Here is a 19,648-nt window from a genome sequence, read left to right on the forward strand (position 1 = left end):
ATCGGTGCACTTCTAATTTATTACATTTGTTGCACAATCTTTCACACATTTTAGAGAAATTAAGCTATTAATGTGACCACATTTATTCAGTAGGGAAGAACATGTTTTCTCCGTGGCACATTGGTGAACACAGTTTGTCTATTAATAGTCTTAGTTTGAATTAAATCCCAGTCAGTCATCATTTCTTGTATAACTAAGCCGGTCCTTTCTTGATCTGGAGAAGGTTTTCTTTTCGTTTTTAAGAGTGAAACAAACCTTTAATTCCAACGTCCTCTGAAATTAAAAGGTTTATCAGGTCGTTTCTCTCCTCCCACCACCAGGCGGCGCTGATGGTTTCAGCTTTGCAGCACCTGTTTGCGGTCTCGTAACTATAAACATCCGGTGTCACGTAGCGGCGTTTCTTTTCCACCGGTCAGAGCCAACATGGTGGGTACCGCGGAGAACTTTTCACTTCGACTTCGGACACAATCCTTCCCAATCCTCCTTCCATGTTCACTCAGCGAAAACTGGCGACCCCCGCGCCGCATTTATCTGTTTAAAAGACCGTCTACGGCTGGGTTTTGCTGACGTTAGTGGAGGGAATATTCACATTAAACACGTAAACTTTGTCCCTGCTCTTATTAGCGATCCGGAGAAGCAGCTGCACTTTTTGCTCCTATTTAGTCATTTTATTTGTAAACAACAAATATTACGTCTTGACAAAGCGATTGCGTTTGTGTTTTGTTGATATGAAAACAAGGAACATGAAAATGACTTAAGAAATGTTGCACATTTATGTGCCCAGCTGTACCTGTTTTCACTTTTAAATAAACCCATTATTTCACTGAACCTTGATGGTTCCCTGTCCAGAACATTCTAATCCAGAATGTTCTGGATTAGAGTTTTATTTAAAGATTAGCTGAAAATACAGTTGATAAAAATGTATTTTCTGGCTGCGTTTTAGTAAATTGGTCATTAATAATTGGTCAAATAAATTGGAACATACACAATTTTTATGTATAAAATCTGGATATTGGTAACGATCCGAAACATAAAACCTGCTTTGGTGATTGTGACTTTTCTTTTTAATTTAAAGAATTAAATTGTACACAGTAATACGTGTTTTTTTTTTAACAGTATAAACAAACTTCAGTTCTCTAAAAAATGTTTTAAACTTTGCATAGCTGGGCTATTTTATGCAGAAATCGCACAATAATAACTCCAACGCCCTCTGCCAAGAGGATAAACCACAAAAGGTCATTGTTATGGAAGCTGACTGTGGAGAGAACTGTATTAATAGAAAGTTGAGTGGAAGAAAAAACACTTACATGATCAAACTAACCTGACATAAACTCTAAAAGAGTCTGTGGTGGAAGGTTATACCACAGCCAATAATAGTCTACAATTAAATCCAGATTTTCTTGAACACCTCAGCAGAAACTGAAAGGGTGCAGTTAAAAAAAAGGGGGGGAAAAATAAAAAATTCATATACTGGCATTATTTTCAGTATGCCGTCTGTAAACAGCATCAGTTTTTATGTAAAATTCCAAACCTGAGTATCTTTATTAGCTGTAGTCCAGAATCATCAACAGAAATGAACAGTTGGCAGAAATCAATTTATGTTGCAATAAATCCATATAAAATGTTTCATTTTTTAAAATTAAATTCTAAAAATATCTCTTCCTCGTACGTGACGGTTTTTATTTTCTCTCTTCAGGGACGAGTCAGGACCAAAACAGTGAAGAAGGCCGCCAGGGTCATCATTGAGAAATACTACACACGGCTGGGCAACGACTTCCACACCAACAAGAGGGTGTGTGAGGAGATCGCCATCATCCCCAGCAAACCTCTGCGAAACAAAGTTGCAGGGTTTGTAACATTTGATCTATTTTTGTTTCTTGTGATGGTTTCAGAATATTACTAGTGTGTGGATCTGTTCCTGTTTCTGCCTCTAAGCCTATTTAATATTTTTAAAATGATCACGGTTGATTGTGATGAGTTACTTCACCACCAGTAGAAAACATGGCGCCCCCATCATTATCATCAACTTTCTCTGTAGACCTTAAGAAATCTGGGTTTTGTGTCTCTCCACTTTCCCTTCATAACATGGAGAGTAAATGCAACATAAAATGCTACATTTTCATTCATCCTCACGTACATTGTTGGACCAGTGCGCAGAAGACCAGCCCTTTTTCACCTTAGGCCAGGTACAACGGGTCAGGAGTGGCCTAACACAAGTATTATGGAGTTTCTCCAAACTTGTAAATGTTCAAGTACTCCTGGAACAGGAAATAGGAAGAGCACACATTCAAACATTGGTTACTTTATGAGCACAGAAGAGGAGATGGGTTTGCCTCGGACCAGCAGGGGGAGCACTGGAGCATGTTGGTCTGAGCTTTTTTTTTTTTTTTTCCACTGTATCTAGTGGAGGCTTAATATGCTGTATGATAAATTCAGGAAGTATCAAAGTCCAAGGTGTTTTTATTTTTTCAAACTTATTCTTGTAATCATGCGCTCTGCTGTGTCTCAGCTATGTGACGCACCTGATGAAACGCATCCAGCGCGGTCCCGTCAGAGGAATCTCCATCAAGCTGCAAGAGGAGGAGAGGGAGAGGAGGGACAACTACGTCCCCGAGGTACGGAAGCCATTTTGTCATAAGCTTAGGTCACAGTGGACCAGTGGTGTCCAAAGTTAGTCTGTTAGGTCCAGTGTCCTAATCACAGCCTGTGGCATGTTGCAGATTTCAGCTCTGGACCAGGAGATCATCGAGGTGGATCCAGATACAAAAGAAATGCTCAAGATGCTGGTAAGCCTGAAATCTAAAACCATATTGATGTTATTCCAAATATAGATGTTTGGAAAGTACTTCAACTCAATCCTCAGTCTTGGCAGACATGAGCTGCTCATACAACTAGAATTAAAAAGTTTCACAGTGGAACATCTTAAGGTGATTCATTGCTCTGTTGAAGTCCATGTGTTTCTTCCTAGGATTACGGTGGCCTGTCCAAGCTTCAGGTCACTCAGCCAACTGTGGGAATGAACTTCAAAACTCCACGAGGATTGTAAAATCATGTCAGCATCTGAATAAAGAGACGGAATTAGAAATGGTTTCTCAGTTTTATCCTCTAGAAAATTTTAAAAAATGTCTACAAGCAAAATTTGTGTGCATTGGATTCAGTTTTAAGCACAATTTCTGTAGGTTAGTCAGCAGTTTGACCTACAGGTGCTTCTAAAATGAGAGGTTATGACTCAGCAAGTGAGAAGGATGACCTTATTCTAGATTTCAGGTTGTTAAACTCTTGCAAATTCTGGGTCCTTGATTTCCAAATGAAAGTGTACTTTCATCTGAACTTTGAGCCACTCAAACTGACCAGTCCTTCTTCCTTAAATCTAGAATCTGGTTCAAGTTTTCACTTAAAAGAAAACAGTTTCAGCCAATACCACAGAGGTTTTGAAATCAATGACTCTTGAATCTCAAGCTCTTAAAATGGACAAGACTGCAGTTGTCCTGGTTGCTAAAAAAATTTAAAGTTTAGCTATTCATTGGCTACAAGACGCCGCTTTAGACAGAGTCAGCAGTTGAAGGTAATTTCAGTTCTGAATTAAACTTAGGTCTCATCTTGCATTTCTAGAATTTAGAAGTATTGCAAGTCAAAGTTGAAATGCATGTACAAAAATCTTTCACATGCACATACAGTTAATGCAAACATTGATTTCACTTGAAAGAGGGTCAAAAACTGAAAAAAACCATAACTACAAAGTCTTGGGTTATTTAAAAAAAAAAGAAGGAATTTCCCCCGTTGTTTCAATTGTCATATTTTCCATTTGTACCTGCCTCAAATGGAAAAAGACATTTTAGAATTTATGTAAAGCTATTCAAAGTCAGATGGAGTAAAGTTGCCATCTTGCATGCTCTAGTTCAGACAATAGCATACATCAGTAAATGCCTTAAAAACAAAAGAAGTTGCTGACAATTTTATAAAAGCAAGAAAAGCTGCAAATATTAAAAACTCAGACAAATCAGCAATGCTTAAACACCTTTATTGTGCCCAATCTGAACATACTCCACAACTGTTAAGTAGCAGCAAACTTGGCAGACCACAATGAGGTAGACTTTCAAAACTCTAAAAAGCAGCTGGGCTAAAGGACAACAAGCTCAGCATGACAAACCTAATGGATAAAGGAAAGACGCGTCGTCTTTGGCACACGGCTTATGCATTTTTGTCCAACTGGAACAGGAAGGCAAAATGGAATAAGAAAGCTAGGGATCATTTTGTCAGGGGAGGGGGGGTCTACTCAAGCTCTGGATAGATAGTTGATCAGCTTAGTGGAAGTTCTTACATTCAACAGGAAACAAGCAGCTGTTCGAACATAAAGCATGTCCCCCGCTGATGTATAAAAGTGATTAAAAACCACTGCCACCTCTCCACACGTGTAAATTAAAAAGTGCAAAATGAAAAAAAAAGACAAAACAACTTTATACAAATCAAATTATTCACTCCAGTCCAACTATATCCATCAAGTGCTCTAAAAGTGATGGCTCACAAGTTGAGACATATCCAGTAGTACTGATTCACATTTAATAACTGGATTAACAAAGCAAGTTAAAGTAGTACAACCAACGTTTTGTGCCCATTCAGCTGAAATTTGGGAGGGCAAATTAAAAAAGAAAAAAAAAAAAATTTAAACTGTATGTGGAAAAAAAAAATAAAAGGGGAGGGTTTTCCCTTAAACAGCCACCTGGTAGAATTGTTCAAAAATGTTCATGTCATGACTTAAAACCGTTTGTGTACAAATTAGTAAAAAACTGCGTAAAAATGTCTGAAATGCGACTGGTTAAATGAAGCCCAACATTCAACTCCCAAAAAGTAAGAAACACCAGCTGGCTTGCACAGGAAAACAGACGCCAACCGGGCCGAGGGGAGGGAAGAGGGGAGGAAACTAAAAATTTAAAGGCACTGTATGGCATTTGCCAATGAATGGCAATGAGACTTGCGTGATTGCTCTTCACTATGCAATACATGAAAACAAAAAATGGGGAAAAAAAAAAAGAAGCCATTTTCATCCACTTCTTAAGTGCTGGCTGGCTGACTAACATCTGTGGCCACGCGTCGGAGAAAATGCTTTAAAGCGTGACGGGCCCCTTGTCTACTCCCAACAAGGTCACTGTGCATAGTGCCACTGTGAACAGCAAAAATGGAGCAAGTGCAAAAGTGAACATTTCCTACAGTGATACCCCAGTGCCTGGTGGAATGCCTTGGTGCCCTCAGACTGAGGGACGTCCGGCACACGTGCTCTCCTCGGCGGGCGGCCTTCACCCCGCCGAGGGGGTGCTCTTCCTCAGACTTCCTCAGAGTGTCGGGACTCCGGATTTAGCTGGAATCTCGGTTCTTCTGGTTGCGCATGAGGGGCCGGTGGTTGCTCAAGATGTCCATGGAGTGCTGCCAGTGCCAGCAGGAGCGGCAGTAGTACTTGAAGCAGGCCTGGGGGGGGAGAGACGACCGACAGGAAATGTGAGAACTGCGGCTGAAACCATCGTTTAAGTTATTGATCAATTAATCAAATGTCAGAATAATCTGACACGTTTTTCCATTTATGCTATTTTTAAATACTATCTGAATTGTTTGCATCTTTTAAGGCATTTTAACATTTTATGTTCTAAAATGCAATAACAGCATTCCTTTAGTTTTATAGCAGAGATGCATCTGCAGCTAAAAAAAAATATATAAAAAATACTTGTGAAAAGCTCAGACCTTTCTGCTTGACTAACATTGTAGGATTAATCGGATAATTTTTTGATTAACTAAATAATTGGATAGCAAAAAGTGCTTAATGGGGTTTTTTTTAAATAATTTGAACCAGGTGAAGCTAAAACAGCCTCTTTAGTTTTGGGTAGAACATTTTCACATCGTCTTAGAGCAACAATTGAGACAAAACAATACTTATATTTTGCATTTGTCTGCATACACCAGTTAAGCGATTACCAAATTAATTGACAATCATATCAATAATTAGCTCATTATGACCAACATCACAGGCATAATAACAGCACCCTGTAACCAGAAGTCACTTTATAAAGTCGGCAGGATCTTTCCATCTCAGAACAATCTGATAAATCATGTCCAGTTTGTCCAATTTTAATGTGGCCATAGATCTTTGGCTGCATTTTTTTTCCAGTGGTTTTACTGGAACAAAAGCAACAGGAAATTTGCTGGACCAAAACATTTTCTCCACCCCCCACAAAGGCTTGGATTACTAAAACTTTAGAAAGGCGCCACATTCAAAACTCTTGAACCCTTTTGAAGATATTCATAATATTGACGTGGCCCAAAATAAAAAGGGGTTTGATATCTGTTGTTTAAAGGGTCGGTTGTGGTATTAAGCTGTTAAAACAAGAACTTGTTGAAGTCAAGTATTGATCACATCAATACCGTTTTGATTTGATTTATAAAAATATTTAAGGGCACAACTGTTGATCCATTTAGTGGACCACAAAACCAGTTATGATGGGCTGGATTTGGCCCACGGGCCTCGAGTTTGACATGTTCTTCAAACCATTGTTAGGAGAGATGCATGAAGAAAGTAGTGCTGGGTATTTTTCCACCGACCTGGTCTCTGCAGAAGAAAGGCCCAGGTTGACGAAGGCAAACTTGACACATGGAGTCTTCCAGGTAGGGGTCGATCTGAACCTGAAGGAAGATGCACAACTTAAAACCCTAAAACTGTAATTAGTAAACTGCAAAAGGAATTTCTTAATTCTTTTAAACAGACAATTGTACCTTTTTTGTAAACTTTGGCGTTTTAATCTCCACAAATGCTGCGCACACGGCTTTCAGATAGCTGCGCTGGTTGTTGAAGGTGACACGTCCAGAGCCTGCACACACCACCCTGGACATGAATCCTCAAGAAACCCTTTCAGAGCAACTATTCTAGAGGGCAGCTGCCGTTACCTATGGGATACTTGTGCTTGTCCGTGTCGATGCCGGCATACATGACGCCCCCGAACAGGTCGTTCATGATGCTGGCCAGCGCCTCGGCGTTAAGCATGCCGTGCAGAGCACCGACAAACACCGTCTTACTGGGGTCCAGGCGCTGGGCGGGACAGCGCACGTAGTTGCTGTCAGAGATCACCCAGGGGATCACCTGCACCTGGAGCAGGAATGGACAGGTCAGGGGTCAAATTACTGGGAGTTGGGATAAAAACTCAGCTCAGAAAACTTTGAAAAATCAAAAAAAAAAAATAGGTAGCTCAGCAGAAGCACGACTTCTTTGTTGCTTCAATATCATTAACAGTAGGGTTGAATCTTTAATTGCGATGTTTATCGCAATTAAAGATTGCGATAAACAATCTTTAATTGTTAGTTTTGTTTTTGCAGTGAATTTTCACTGCAAAAACAAAACCTTAAGTATTTTTGGTTTAGTTTCTAGTGCAAATATCTTGGGAAACTTGAAATAAGACAAAAACTAAATTATTAGTAACCTTTCAGCAAGAGATTATTTTAAGTTCAATTCCTTCAATGATGAAAAGTCCTAGTACCAGTGTGGGAACTGTGGGAAGTTTTTCCTAGTTCCAGTAGTACTGGAACTACTACTGGAGTAGTTCAGTAGTAGTTCCAGTACTACTCCAGTAGTACTGGAACTAGGAAAAACTAAAGTTGAATTGCCAATGGCGCTAGTACTTTATAAAAGTTTTGCCAAGAGTGAGGATAATGTGAGTTAATCATCAGTAATGTTGTACAGGCTTACATCATCTGCTGTAAATTCCTGAGGAATCTTTGCCTTTACCAATTGAAATCTCATTGAAAAGTAGAATCTGTATGGAAACTGCATGAAGCCAGCTTCAGTTTCTAAATAAGACTTTGGGTCATTTAAAAACAGCAGCGATTATTTTGAAGTTGTGCTCAGAAGTAAACACTAATTCACTCCTCCAAGCATTCCTGAGGGGAACTGCTGCAGAACAATTAGAAACTCACAGCTTTTGTTACAGAGCAGGGAGACTGATTGATACTTTTCACAATTCAACTGCATGGCTGACTTTAAATAAGCCTCTATTGTTATTTAGCTATTGTAAATTGTGTATTTTGTAATTGTTATATTTTTGGACACATTTCAATGGTTCACACCAGGATATATTCAGCCTTACAGCAATAGATTCTTACACCCAACATCTGATTGTACGTAGCATTGGAAGTTTAGGGAGCATCATAATGTTGTTACTGCTGCAATAATCTCCACATTTTCCTGATTTCTCATCATTCTGAAGCACAGTTCATAGTGGCTCAGAAAACCAACCGAATCACTTGAGTCCTTTAAAAAAAAGAAACAGCTTCGAGTCAAAGAAAGGTTTTGATAAGAGAGTTCCACAGATTCCTGTCAGAGGAAGGAAAAAAAAAAAAACATGGCCTTGCTTGAAAAGTTAAAAATGAATGCAGTTTGAAGTGGCACAAATATGGAGGTTTTCTTCAGAGGAACTCATGATGCCAGTTTGTTTCGGTGTAGTTAATGCCAGCTGTTTACGGTTTCACTACACAGTGATGTGAAATCAGAACATTATGTTTGATGCTAGAGTACATTCTACAGGTTTGTCACAGTCCAGCGTTGCGACAATGCCAGCTCCTACTCACGTCTTTGCATCGCATTCTGCGGCTGGACATCTTAAAGTAATACTCCCGACTGTCCTCTGGGTGGAAGGGATCCTGGGAGCACGCCTGCAGCAGCGCCCTCACTGACTTCTCGTTTTCAAACACCAGGTAAACGTAGCCTGAAGGCATTAAAATAAATAAATAAATAAATAAATAATGGCCAACACTTATTGGCATCTTGTTTAGCAAAATTCAACCACAAGACTACTTTCCCCATTTTACAAAACTTCAAAATTTCATTTTAAAGTGACAATGCATGTTTTGACAGTAGTAGTTTTGTTCAGAAGCTGAGTAGACAAATTTGTTCTGAACATTCTTTTATTAAATCAAAAACATGTTCTTTGCTTCGACTCCCATCGTTTTCAGAGCAAAATACATGATTTAGCATATTTTATCTAAACACTGAAGCATGTCTAAAATCTGGAGTTCATGCAAATCTCCAATTTTTCAAAAATTTCAGATGAAAAAAACAACAACCCTGAAAACAATTTCCTACCTCAGAATATTTTGGTCACTAAGAAAATTAAAGTTACGAGAAGCTGTGCAAGAGTATAGTCGAAATGCAAGAAAGTTATAATATGACTATTTACATAAAAAGGTTGAAGCTCAGATTCAGGAGAAGTGTGGTTTTCGTCCTGGAACCTCCAGGACCCTCGACAGGGTCCTGGGAGTTCACAGTCTACATGTGTTTTGTGGACTTGGAGAAGGCGTTCGACCGTGTCCCTCGGGGAGCCCTGTGGGGGGTTCTCCGGGAGTATGGGGTACTGGGCCCTTAGATACGGGCTGTCAGGTGTATGACCGGTGTCAGAGTCTGGTCCGCATTGCCGGCAGTAAGTCGGGCTCGTTTCCGGTGAGAGTTGGACTCTGCCAGGGCTGCCCTTTGTCACCGATTCTGTTCATCACTTTCATGGACAGAATTTCTAGGTGCAGCCAAGGTGTTGAGGGGATCCGATTTGGTGGCCTTAGGATCTCATCTCTGCTTTTTGCAGATGATGTGGTCCTTTTGGCTTCATCGGGTCGTGGTCTGCAGCTCTCGCTGGAGAGGTTCGCAGCCGAGTGTGAAGCGGCCGAGATGAGGATCAGTGCCTCTAAATCCGAGGCCATGGTCTTGAGCCGGAAAAGGGTAGAGTGCGTTCTCCGGGTCAGGGGGGGTGTCCTGCCCCAAGTGGAGGAGTTCAAGTATCTCAGGATCTTGTTCATGAATGGGGGAAGAAGGGAGCGGGAGATCGACAGGTGGATTGGCGCAGCGTCTGCCGTCAGTACCGGTCCGTCGTGGTGAAGAGAGAGCTGAGCCAAAAAGCGAAGCTCTCGATTTACCGGTCGATCTACGTTCCCACCCTCATCTATGGTCATGAGCTTTGGGTCATGACCAAAAGAACGAGATCGCAGATACAAGCGGCCGAATTGGGTTTTCTCCGTAGGGTGTCTGGGCTCTCCCTTAGAGATAGGGTGAGAAGCTCAGTCATCTGGGAGGGACTCAGAGTAGAGCCGCTGCTCCTTCACTTCGAGAGGAGCCAGTTGAGGTGGCTCGGGCATCTGGTCAGGATGCATCCTGGACGCCTCCCTGGTGAGGTGCTCCGGGCACGTCCCGCCGGGAGGAGGCCCCGGGGAAGACCCAGGACACGCTTGAGGGACTATGTTTCTTGGCTGGCCTGGGAACACCTTGGGATTCCCCCAGAGGAGCTGGGACAAGTGGCTGGGCCTCCCTTCTGAAGCTGCTACCCCCGTGACCCGACCCCGGATAAGCGGAAGAAGATGGATGGATGGATAGATAACAGCTTTGTCATGTCATATTTTGTTAATATTCTCTAAATTTTAATCTTTTATTTATTCTTAATACTCCATTGTCGTTTCCACAAAAATCAGAACTATGCATCACATAGCAACCTTGAAACCCAGAAAGAAACGGTAACAGAAAATAAAATTATAATATATGCAAAGTTAAACAAAGGCAGACAGTTTAAATAATTTACCACTATACCAACTAAAATGCATCTGCTTTTCCATTTTGATAGACAGTGCTCTTTTAGAAACCAATTAGCTTCCCACATTTGGCCCATCTCTATGCCTAGAGTCACCATCTAGGAGTGCCCATAAAAAGGATAATTTCCCAGCATGCAGTGTGCTCACCACGTGTTCACCCTAAAACCTGGAGGGAAAATGGAAATTAGCCTACCAGCTCGCAGTTACCTTTAGCAACATTACCTTTAGGAGGGCAGCGGGGATGCTTTCCATCCTTACCTGGCCACTCCACAGTCAGAGGGCCATACCCACTGAAGGTGTTGATCAGGCCAGCTGGACAAAAGCAGCAATAGAGCAGCCATGTTTTAATCTGGTTAAATATCAGGGTTCGAACACTTTTCCCCACAATAAAATACAAGCACTTTTCAAGCATCAACTTTGAGGCAAGTTTTCAAAGTTCTCTCACTTTGGAAATAAAAATGCATATTACCCAAGAAAGACTGTTTCAATTTACCATTAAATGTTTTCTATTGCCATTACTGCAGGGACATGGTAATGTCTGACTGGTCTGAGAACAAAACACTAATGTAACCAAATTCCCCGATTTCAATAACATTGTTTTAAAATATAACCTCTATTTTAATTACACTATTGACTTTTGAATTACACTACTGTTAGTTAAATATTCATTACTAAATTACCTTCCTGCTCAAACTAAATGCTTAAATTCACAGTTGAAACTAGATTTTTTTTATTCAAGACTTTTTTTTTTACCCAACCATCTGAACTTAGACCAAATTTATCTTGTTTTACATCAGTTAGAAACATCAAAATTATTTTTACTTCCTAAAATGCCAGAAAACAGATTTTTTTTGTAGGTGTGTAAAAATATCTGGTTGCAACTGTAAATAATGCTTTCAAACATTTCAAACACTTCATTACAAAACCGTGCAGTTTAAATCATTTTCAAGGACTTAAAAAAAAAAAAAAAAAATCAAGCACTTTCTACAAAATGTTACTAGTTAATGTTGAGACAAACCTTCAGTGATGTCCCAGGGCACGCCACCAAGAAAGACCTTGCAGGAGTAAATGGGATCCTTGTTGTTTCTGGGAGGCAGCTGACCGCTCCAAGTGAATGTGGCCTCATTCACAGCTAATGCATGCAAAAAAACAAAAAGAAGAAAAAAGTTAAACATGGTCTCATCCGATCTTTAACAGAGGCTTGAGACAAACGAGCAGCGTACCTGCAGCCTGCCTGTGCAGACGGGCTTCCCTCTCGATGCTGAACGTGTCGTCCGATTGGTCGAGCATGTCTGAGCCGGGCCACGGGGAGCCGGTGCGCCAGCGGCGGGAGATGGTGGAGGAGGCGGGGCTGGCGCTGGGCGGCGGAGTCAGGGGGGAGCTCATGTCCTGGGGGTCCAGGCGCGGGCCCAGCCGCAGCAGGTCCTTCTGCATGTTGGACTTCACGTAAGGCAGTGGAGGGGAGATTCGCAAATTAGACTGCAGAGGAAGACGTGGCTGGATTATTTCCAGTAGAGATTGAGTGGAATATCAGTCTAGATTATTTTTACTATGACTCCATCTGGAAGGCTCTGGTTAAACAGAACCATCTCAGGTGTTTAAACCAGGCTGTAAATGCAAAACATGCTGCGAAAAAAATGCAGGTGTCCATTTTAAGTCAAGCGAGTTAAATTGTGCCCTCCCTCACTTGTACAGCAAGAAACAAGTCAAATTTGACACTACAAGACCTTTTTTTAAATTATTATTTAATACTGAAAAACTATACAGGCTGGCTCACAAAAATGAGCTAATGGCACAAACCAACTTCATCCGACCAACTAGCAGTGCATTTGAACTTAACCATGACACAACAGTAGCCAAATAGTTAGCAAGGGTGTATTAGCAGCTAGTTACAGAACACAATGAAACACTTTAGCCCGACTGAAAAGTCCCACAAGAAAAAAACCCACTACATACAAAGTTAAATATTTATGCCATGACGACATTTAAGACCTGTGATTTGTGTATTTAAGGTTCTTACATTTTTTAATTGAATACAAGACATTTCAGGGCCTTAATTTTGCATGCGTGTGCATGGAATGAAAGAGATTTTAAGGATGTGCGGTCACCCTGATTAAAACCTGAAACAAAAGACAAAAATAATCAGACTTTTTAGTCTTAGTCTATAAAAGCCTGAATGTGAAGGCTTTGGGAACATTTGAAGATTCTTTTAATTATGCACTTAAAGCACTTGATGACATTTCAAGTTGTATCCTTTTACCAACACAAGAAAAAAAAAATATCCTCAAGTTTGGACAGTTTAAGCCTGGAAGTTGTGAGGGGAAGTATTGCATTAACTTTACTGATCCAGAGATCAACAAAAAATCTCTAGTCTAACAAGTAAACCGCTCGGGTAAATAAAAGCTCATTAAGCCAAAAGATGTGGCAGTTTTGAGGAAGAAAAAAAAAAAAATCACTTGTAGACTTTGATTACTCTGCAAAAGTCAAATTGCTGCCCAGTGTTTTTTTTTTTTAAAGAAGCTCTGATGAAAAGGTCCCCTGTGTGCAATCAGAGCAATTCTTCCTGTGCTTTGTCTGCAATTATTCTGCCAATATGTCAAAGACTGAAGTCAAACCTCTGCTCTTCAATAAGGAAGGACAACCGCTCTGCTGAGCACAAAGTGGAAGAAAATACTACTTTACTCTGACGCAAAAACCAAGCACAATTAGGTCTAAGCTGGAGGATGTGTTCTTTTAAAATATGATAAAATATGAAGCAACTGAGGGGACGATTTGCCAGCAACAGTCGGACAAATCTGCTGGTCAGCTAATGTTACTTGTTAAGCCAAATCCTTCATGAAAATGCATATCAGGAAAACCCAGCTGGATTCTAGGGTGGAAAATGAAACCATTTAAAGTGTTTGAGTAAAGAGAAACGATGTGCCTTACCAGCACGTCACAGAGGTGATCTGATCCAGAGCTGAACCCACTGGTCTCAGAGTCTTCAGGGCTGCTGGAGCGGGAGTCCAGGAAGGAGCTGGAGTCCAGGCGGTTCACCATCCGCGCCATTCCGGGGAACTTCTCCAGGAAGTCAGCGGTCACGTTCATGGATTCATGGGGCAGATAGCCCGGAGGCTTCCCCAGGATGCTACTGAAAGGGTTGTTCAGCATGCCCAGCACTGGTAGACGAGACATTCGGGGTGTTAAAGCAGCACAAGCTGAAGAAAGCGGGACGAGTGTGCTGACTCTACAGAGCTGTTTCAATTCGTCAGCAAGTGGGATGCATAAAGTTTCTAAAAGATGCATCTTTCTTCCCTGCATTTTGCAACTGAATAAAGACAAGACAGTTGTGCTGAATTCACAGTTCAATGTTGATTTAGAACAGAAAGCCTGCAGTGAAACAGAGGAAGCACCAATGTGTCTACAAAGTATCAGATAAGACAGCTAGCTTCTATCTAAGGCTGGGTGGCAAGTTGATTTTTAACAAATCAACCAAATTCTGTTTTACGGGGGGAAACAAACAAAAAAAACATGTTTTTTTTCACCAATTTACTGCTTGGGTTTCCAGAGTGATATTAACCCACTCAAGAACTACCATCTTGTTTGACAAGCGTTTTAAAGTTCCTATTTATTTCAACTTTGAATTCAAGTCAACTCACAGAAGGAATTAAAGTCAGTTTTTTTAAAAAGACTCTGTCATTTGTAGTTTAAGGAAAAAAGTGAGGGAAATCAAATTTGGTGCAAGAAGAAATTTTAACAAAATGAAAGTTTATTTTTAAGCCATATTTCCCAGTCCTACTCAATAAAGCATCTTCAATTCTTTGAGATCTGAAATCCAGAAGCAAAAAATGCAAAACTTTTTTCCCCTCCAGCAGCAGGCTGGTTCAGTCACCTCTTCCAAACCAGTTCACTGACTTCCTTCCTGTAACAAGGTTTTCTGTAAGTGACTGAGTTTCAATCATTGCTGCAGGCCCAGATTAGGCACCTATAAACCTAATCTGTGGGTTTGATAGGACATGGTCAATAATAATAAGGCTATAGAGGGGGAAGAAAAAGGTGTCACAACAAATTATGGATAATCAGTAGTTTTGCTCCCCAGCATTGTTCAGGTCCAATACAGCTTCTTCTAATCAAAGCCAAAAACTACATTTTAAACTTGACCAACATTTAACAGCCGACTGTAGCAACATTACTGAGGTTATCAAAATGAAAGCGTGTTTTTGTAGCCCATTTGCTTGCTACAGACGCAGCAAAGCAAAACTGCCACATCATCCTTAGCAATGCCACAGCTTGCTCCCACACACAGAACTATCACAAGTATTAAATGTACAGAAAAGAACCTGAATGTTGAAAAATGAAAACGAGAGAGAGAATCAACTCTGGAGACTGGCTGTGAATCTTGGATACACTCCGCTTTGCCACTTACTGGAGGAAGAGCTGCTCTGAACCTGGGAAGAGGGAGAATGCGAGTCGGCCTCCTGGCTGCTCCAGGGTCTGTCCCAGCTGGACAGACGCAGCGACTGGAGCCCGAGGCCCAGGTCCGTGACATCCGATGGGCCCCGGGGTAAAGGGATGTCCTGGGAGTTGGGTATGCTGCCGCAGTTGGGAAAAAGCATCCTCCTGCTGCCCACAGCAGCCAGCTCTGATTCTACAGAGCCGGTTAGCAAAACGAGAGAAGAGACAGACAGAGAGAGAAGCATTAGCAGAAAAATAAAAAATAATAAAAACAGCAGAAGAGAGGACAGAGCGAGGTCTGTCTTTTTTTCCCTGTGAAGAGAAAGTGAGAAAACAATAAAACTTCCCTCATCATCATCGTCGTCACGTCTCCCCCCTACCCTGGCTGACGGCGGAGCTAACCTGCTGCCTCTGTGCCTGGTGCGACTGCCATGCATCTCTGTCCGCATCACTGACCCACCTAGCAGCATGTGACATGGCTGCTGATGCACTCGCACACCCCTTCTAATGACATCAGCTTCGCCCTCCTCCGCCACCCCTGCTTTAACCGTGTAATGACAAAATTCTAGTCGAAGCTATCGGTTTGTAGATGGAAGTCCTCCCCCACCCTTCCCGCCCCCCTCGTTTCAGAGTGAGGAGGGCGACAGCTGCCACCGTTCCTGGCGCTGCTTACTTGGTCTAGTCTGATTTCCTGAGAGAGGCAGAAGGGAGGGAGGAAGGGAATGACTCAGCAAACTTTTAGCTCAAAAGTACCTTGCATTCTGGGATGCACAGGGATTTTATTACAAACAATCTGTATTTTGCCAATTTTCCATTTAAAAAACCCCCAAAATAAACAGAAGAAATTTTGCAAAAGGCTTGTTGCATCAGAAGCAGCTGACTGATCAGATGAGGTCTGTGCAGACATGCGCTGCGAACTCCCTCCCCTCTCCTGGAACGCTTCCAGCTACCCGCTAACTCCCCCTGATTCAGCAACGCCGAGCTCTCCGAGGCACGGGCGCTGAGCCAAAGGCAGGAGTTTTGCACCAGGATCAAATTTACTTTTTTTTTTTAAACACTGGAAGTTGCAACATTGACCTTTTGAGCTACATCATAAAAAAAGAAAGAAAAAAAAAGGGAGTAACAATGCAGATGGAAAATTAGCAACTTAATTTAAGATAGATGCTACAGTGAGCTTATTGCTTGGCTAAAATATTACTCCCAGGGCTAAGACTGCTGCATTGCTGCAGATCAGTGATTCAGCATGAATCAGCTCTTGGCAACTGAATGATGAGGTGAACAAGTTTCTATGCTTAAATGTCCAAGTGGAACTCCATCAGCACTCACTGAACCAGAAATTTAAATATTTCAATTTTACACCAAGTTCCATAGTTTCTTCTTTAACGCTACAAAAAAACAAAACAAAAAAAAGATCCAGATCCAGGCTTCCTAAATCTGTTTTGTTTCTAAAATTCATGCATTTTGTTTGATTGCATTATTTCCGTCTTACGCTTTAAAATGTTCTGTAAATACAATCAACTCAGTTTCATGGCAAATGGATATACATTTTATTTTGTCTCCATATCAGGTTAAACTGTGGATGAAATGAACCCACTATGAAATAGAGTAGAATTTTATATTTGAGAGCTTTCAGACAAGTCACATTTTAAAAAATGGTACAAAAGCTACACAGCTTTTCTAGCGATTGAGTTATGCAACAGAATGACACAAATGACAGATTGGGCTTTTTGATATTAAGAAATATTGATATTGTGGTTGAATTAAGGGAATCTTAAGACTTCTTTTAGTAGATTTTCCATGGTGTGAAACCACAAAAGTCTACAGTTTTATTCAACATAGATAAACTTAAAAGCAACTAGCTTTTGCTTGATCTCCTGTATTTGCAGCAGCTTGCCTAACTTGAAGTTAGCTGCAGAAGTCCGGCATTGCAACCGTCATTATTAATATTAAGTTGCATGCACTGGAACTTAACACAACTAAAGTGTACATTTTTTAATGCCATTTAAACATTGCACGTTTTTCTTTAAAAAAACAAACAAAAAAAAAACATTCGTCGTATCCCAATTTGTCATTCATAAAGCAAAATGGAGGAGGAGGGTTTCAGTTTGGACTCTAGGAGAGAATCACCAATAAAAGTCCGTCAACAGAAACTCTGTGAACGCCAAGCTCTAGTTAATTGCCACTTCTACTCCAGTGCAATGCTTCATTTCCGGGTTGTTTTTGCACAAACACGTTGCATTTAAAAAGCCAAACAAACAAACAAAAAAAAACACTTTTTGAGTGAAGCGTGTCTTTACCGCAGAGCAGGTCTGGTTTGTGCTTGGTGCTGTTGGGTGTGGTGCACACGCCGGTGAAGTCCAGAGCGTTGCCCAGCATGGTATTCATCCGGCGGAAGATGTCTGCGTTGCTGCAGGTGGACAGAGCCGGGGAGTCGGTGTCCGGGCTCTCGGGCCTGCGGGAATCGTTTCTCTGTGTGAAGAAGCAGCAAAAAGAAAGATAAACATGGGGGGAAATTAGCTACATCTGCACTACATGCTATATTTATGTTTCAATTTGAAAAAAATAAGTTTCTATTCAGAAGTCGAGTATGGTTTATTAGAAGGCCCGCCACTGGTTGACAAGGCGCACAAAAGGTCAAATTTATTAACTTCAACGTGGCCTTCGTTTTAAGCCGCTTCAGTTTCGTTTTTTTTACTCACCAGGGAAAACGCCATGATGTGGACAGACAGCCTAAAAGAAATGTCACAATAACGACCCCGGCCTGCAGCAAAAGGTCATTTTTATGAAGTATGCTAGCAGCTAATTAGTCCTAATCTGCCGAACGTGTGCAGGACCAATGAGTGGGCCTCGAGGGCCTCCGTCTGCTCACGTGCTCAACATCAAAGAGCTCACCGCAAAATATTACAACTTAGCACGCGGTCACATAGAATATAATGACATGGGAACGAAGACAAAATAGTCTATTTTATTTTCATTTGAGATTAAACTTACGTAAACTTATAAAACAATATTTAATTAGTCAATTTTCCTAACTAACTCCACACTATTGAAACCATCTATCTATCTATCTATCTATCTATCTATCTATCTATCTATCTATCTATCTATCTATCTATCTATCTATCTATCTATCTATCTATCTATCTATCTATCTATCTATCTATCTATCTATCTATCTATCTATCTATCTATCTATCTATCTATCTATCTATCTATCTATCTATCTATCTATTTTTCCATTTCTGTTAATTTAATTGGTTAGAATTCAGGATTTTCAATTCAGTTTCACAAAATTCGATTATTGCACAATACCAATAACGATTTTTTTTATTATTATTATAGAACTCTTATAACTCAGGAGTTCACATGGCAATGTGAACTAAATGTGGCTGTTGTGTTTCTGAATCCTCTGTACAAAGAAATATATAATCTAAATATCAAAGTGCTTAATTATATTCAAAACGTAGTCAAATAGAATCCAACAGAGTGCAAAAATGTTTTAAATGTCACTTTTAGTCCATACTTTATATCCAAACAAGAGATACAACAATCAGGCTTTTCCTGGTTAATATAGATTTCTAGTTTTCTTAAAGATCTGAATCATGATTTTAACATATTCAGACTTTTTACTTTAAAGACCATGGCAAGAAAAAAAACCCTGTGCAGCTGGTCCATTGACAACAGTTGTAGTTATGAACCCAAAAGAAGAGTAAATAACAGGATTTAATTCAGCTTATTTATAAAGTGTACAAGTGTACTATTTATAGGAAGAGACCAAAGTTATTAATAGCACTGGCTCAGCTGATGTCCTCCCTCCAGGACGGTAACAGCAGAAAGCCTGACCAGGTGTAGCGTCTATGAAGAGAAAAAACAAAGAGAACAGAAAGTTAAAAGCTGAAATAACGGTAAATAATGGAAAATTGGAGAGTAGTAGGAGAAAAAAGTGAGGAAGAGTGTTCAGTATGTCGTCCAGCAGCCTTAGCCTACGGCAGCGTGACTGCAGAAGAAGCTCATGTAATCTAAGATGCTGGCTGTAATCTTCATGAAAAATAAGAGTTTTAAGTCTAGACTTAAAAGTAAACAAGCATCAGTTATTTAAATTTAATTTTCAGTCATGTGTTCATGACTTTCATCTGGTTCTCAGTAATGTGCCTTAAGGAATATGCTGACAATTAATGCAGTTATAGACCAAAAAATGTTCAAGCTTTGATGCATATTGTGAATATGAGGAAAAAAAAACTGATCTGCTGATCTTTCTTATAAATAACCTACTAACCTTTTAGTTCATCTTGTCCAGCACTAAAATACTGAAAATTGGCTCATTTGATATGTTATTGTTTCATTTCCTCCTTTAGTCCCGTATTATTGAGAACGGTCACTTTCTTAGTTTGTGACCTAAATACTTTATATTAATGTCCTTAGAGGGTGGGGGCAGACTAAAATATAATCATTTTAAAAAATAAATGAACAAACTCACTTCAGTCTCCAGCATGCTTGTTTATAAAAGGCTTTATGACTCGTTTGATCTTGAGTTGTGTCTTGATTTCTGACCAGCAGAGGGCGGCATAGTCCAAGAGATAGAAAAAGGGGGAAAAAATTGCTCATATTT

The 19,648-nt window shown here is 40.5% G+C and overlaps 2 protein-coding genes across 5 annotated transcripts; one reads left to right on the top strand and one right to left on the bottom strand.

The window, feature by feature from the left end:
- The first annotated feature begins 365 nt into the window (after nt 1-365).
- LOC102235702 (40S ribosomal protein S17-like) lies at nt 366-3,085 on the top strand. The gene is made up of 5 exons (XM_014475273.2): nt 366-426; nt 1,697-1,848; nt 2,510-2,615; nt 2,721-2,786; nt 2,969-3,085. Exons 1-5 carry the CDS (start codon nt 424-426, stop codon nt 3,044-3,046), a joined length of 405 nt encoding a protein of 134 aa, XP_014330759.2. The 5' UTR covers nt 366-423; the 3' UTR covers nt 3,047-3,085.
- A 920-nt stretch (nt 3,086-4,005) lies between these two features.
- On the bottom strand, nt 4,006-17,779 carry cpeb1 (cytoplasmic polyadenylation element binding protein 1). 4 transcript variants are annotated; one of them, XM_023332882.1, is made up of 12 exons: nt 17,739-17,779; nt 17,337-17,508; nt 15,011-15,232; nt 13,534-13,763; nt 11,829-12,045; nt 11,624-11,737; nt 10,813-10,917; nt 8,605-8,741; nt 6,931-7,129; nt 6,760-6,854; nt 6,589-6,669; nt 4,006-5,463 (listed from the first exon to the last, which is right to left on the bottom strand). In XM_023332882.1, the coding sequence occupies exons 1-12, from the start codon at nt 17,751-17,753 to the stop codon at nt 5,353-5,355; spliced, it is 1,698 nt and encodes a 565-aa protein (XP_023188650.1). In that variant the 5' UTR covers nt 17,754-17,779; the 3' UTR covers nt 4,006-5,352. The 4 variants fall into 4 exon arrangements, with proteins under 4 accessions (XP_023188650.1, XP_023188649.1, XP_023188648.1 ...); XM_023332881.1 differs by having other exon boundaries at nt 10,828-10,917; nt 11,829-12,084; XM_023332880.1 differs by having other exon boundaries at nt 11,829-12,084.
- Nucleotides 17,780-19,648: the final 1,869 nt, after the last annotated feature.

Source organism: Xiphophorus maculatus, chromosome 4 (genome assembly GCF_002775205.1).
Source record: "Xiphophorus maculatus strain JP 163 A chromosome 4, X_maculatus-5.0-male, whole genome shotgun sequence".
Taxonomy (NCBI): Eukaryota; Metazoa; Chordata; class Actinopteri; order Cyprinodontiformes; family Poeciliidae; genus Xiphophorus; species Xiphophorus maculatus.

Bases quoted from the DNA above. Each gene is read 5' to 3' on its own strand.
- LOC102235702 (XM_014475273.2), top strand. The intron at 2,616-2,720 runs GTACGGAAGCCA...GGCATGTTGCAG, and splicing joins GGGACAACTACGTCCCCGAG to ATTTCAGCTCTGGACCAGGA. The intron at 2,787-2,968 runs GTAAGCCTGAAA...GTTTCTTCCTAG, and splicing joins AAGAAATGCTCAAGATGCTG to GATTACGGTGGCCTGTCCAA.
- cpeb1 (XM_023332880.1), bottom strand. The intron at 10,918-11,623 runs GTTTGTCTCAAC...GCTTTTGTCCAG, and splicing joins GCCCTGGGACATCACTGAAG to CTGGCCTGATCAACACCTTC. The intron at 6,670-6,759 runs GTACAATTGTCT...ATCTTCCTTCAG, and splicing joins CGCCAAAGTTTACAAAAAAG to GTTCAGATCGACCCCTACCT.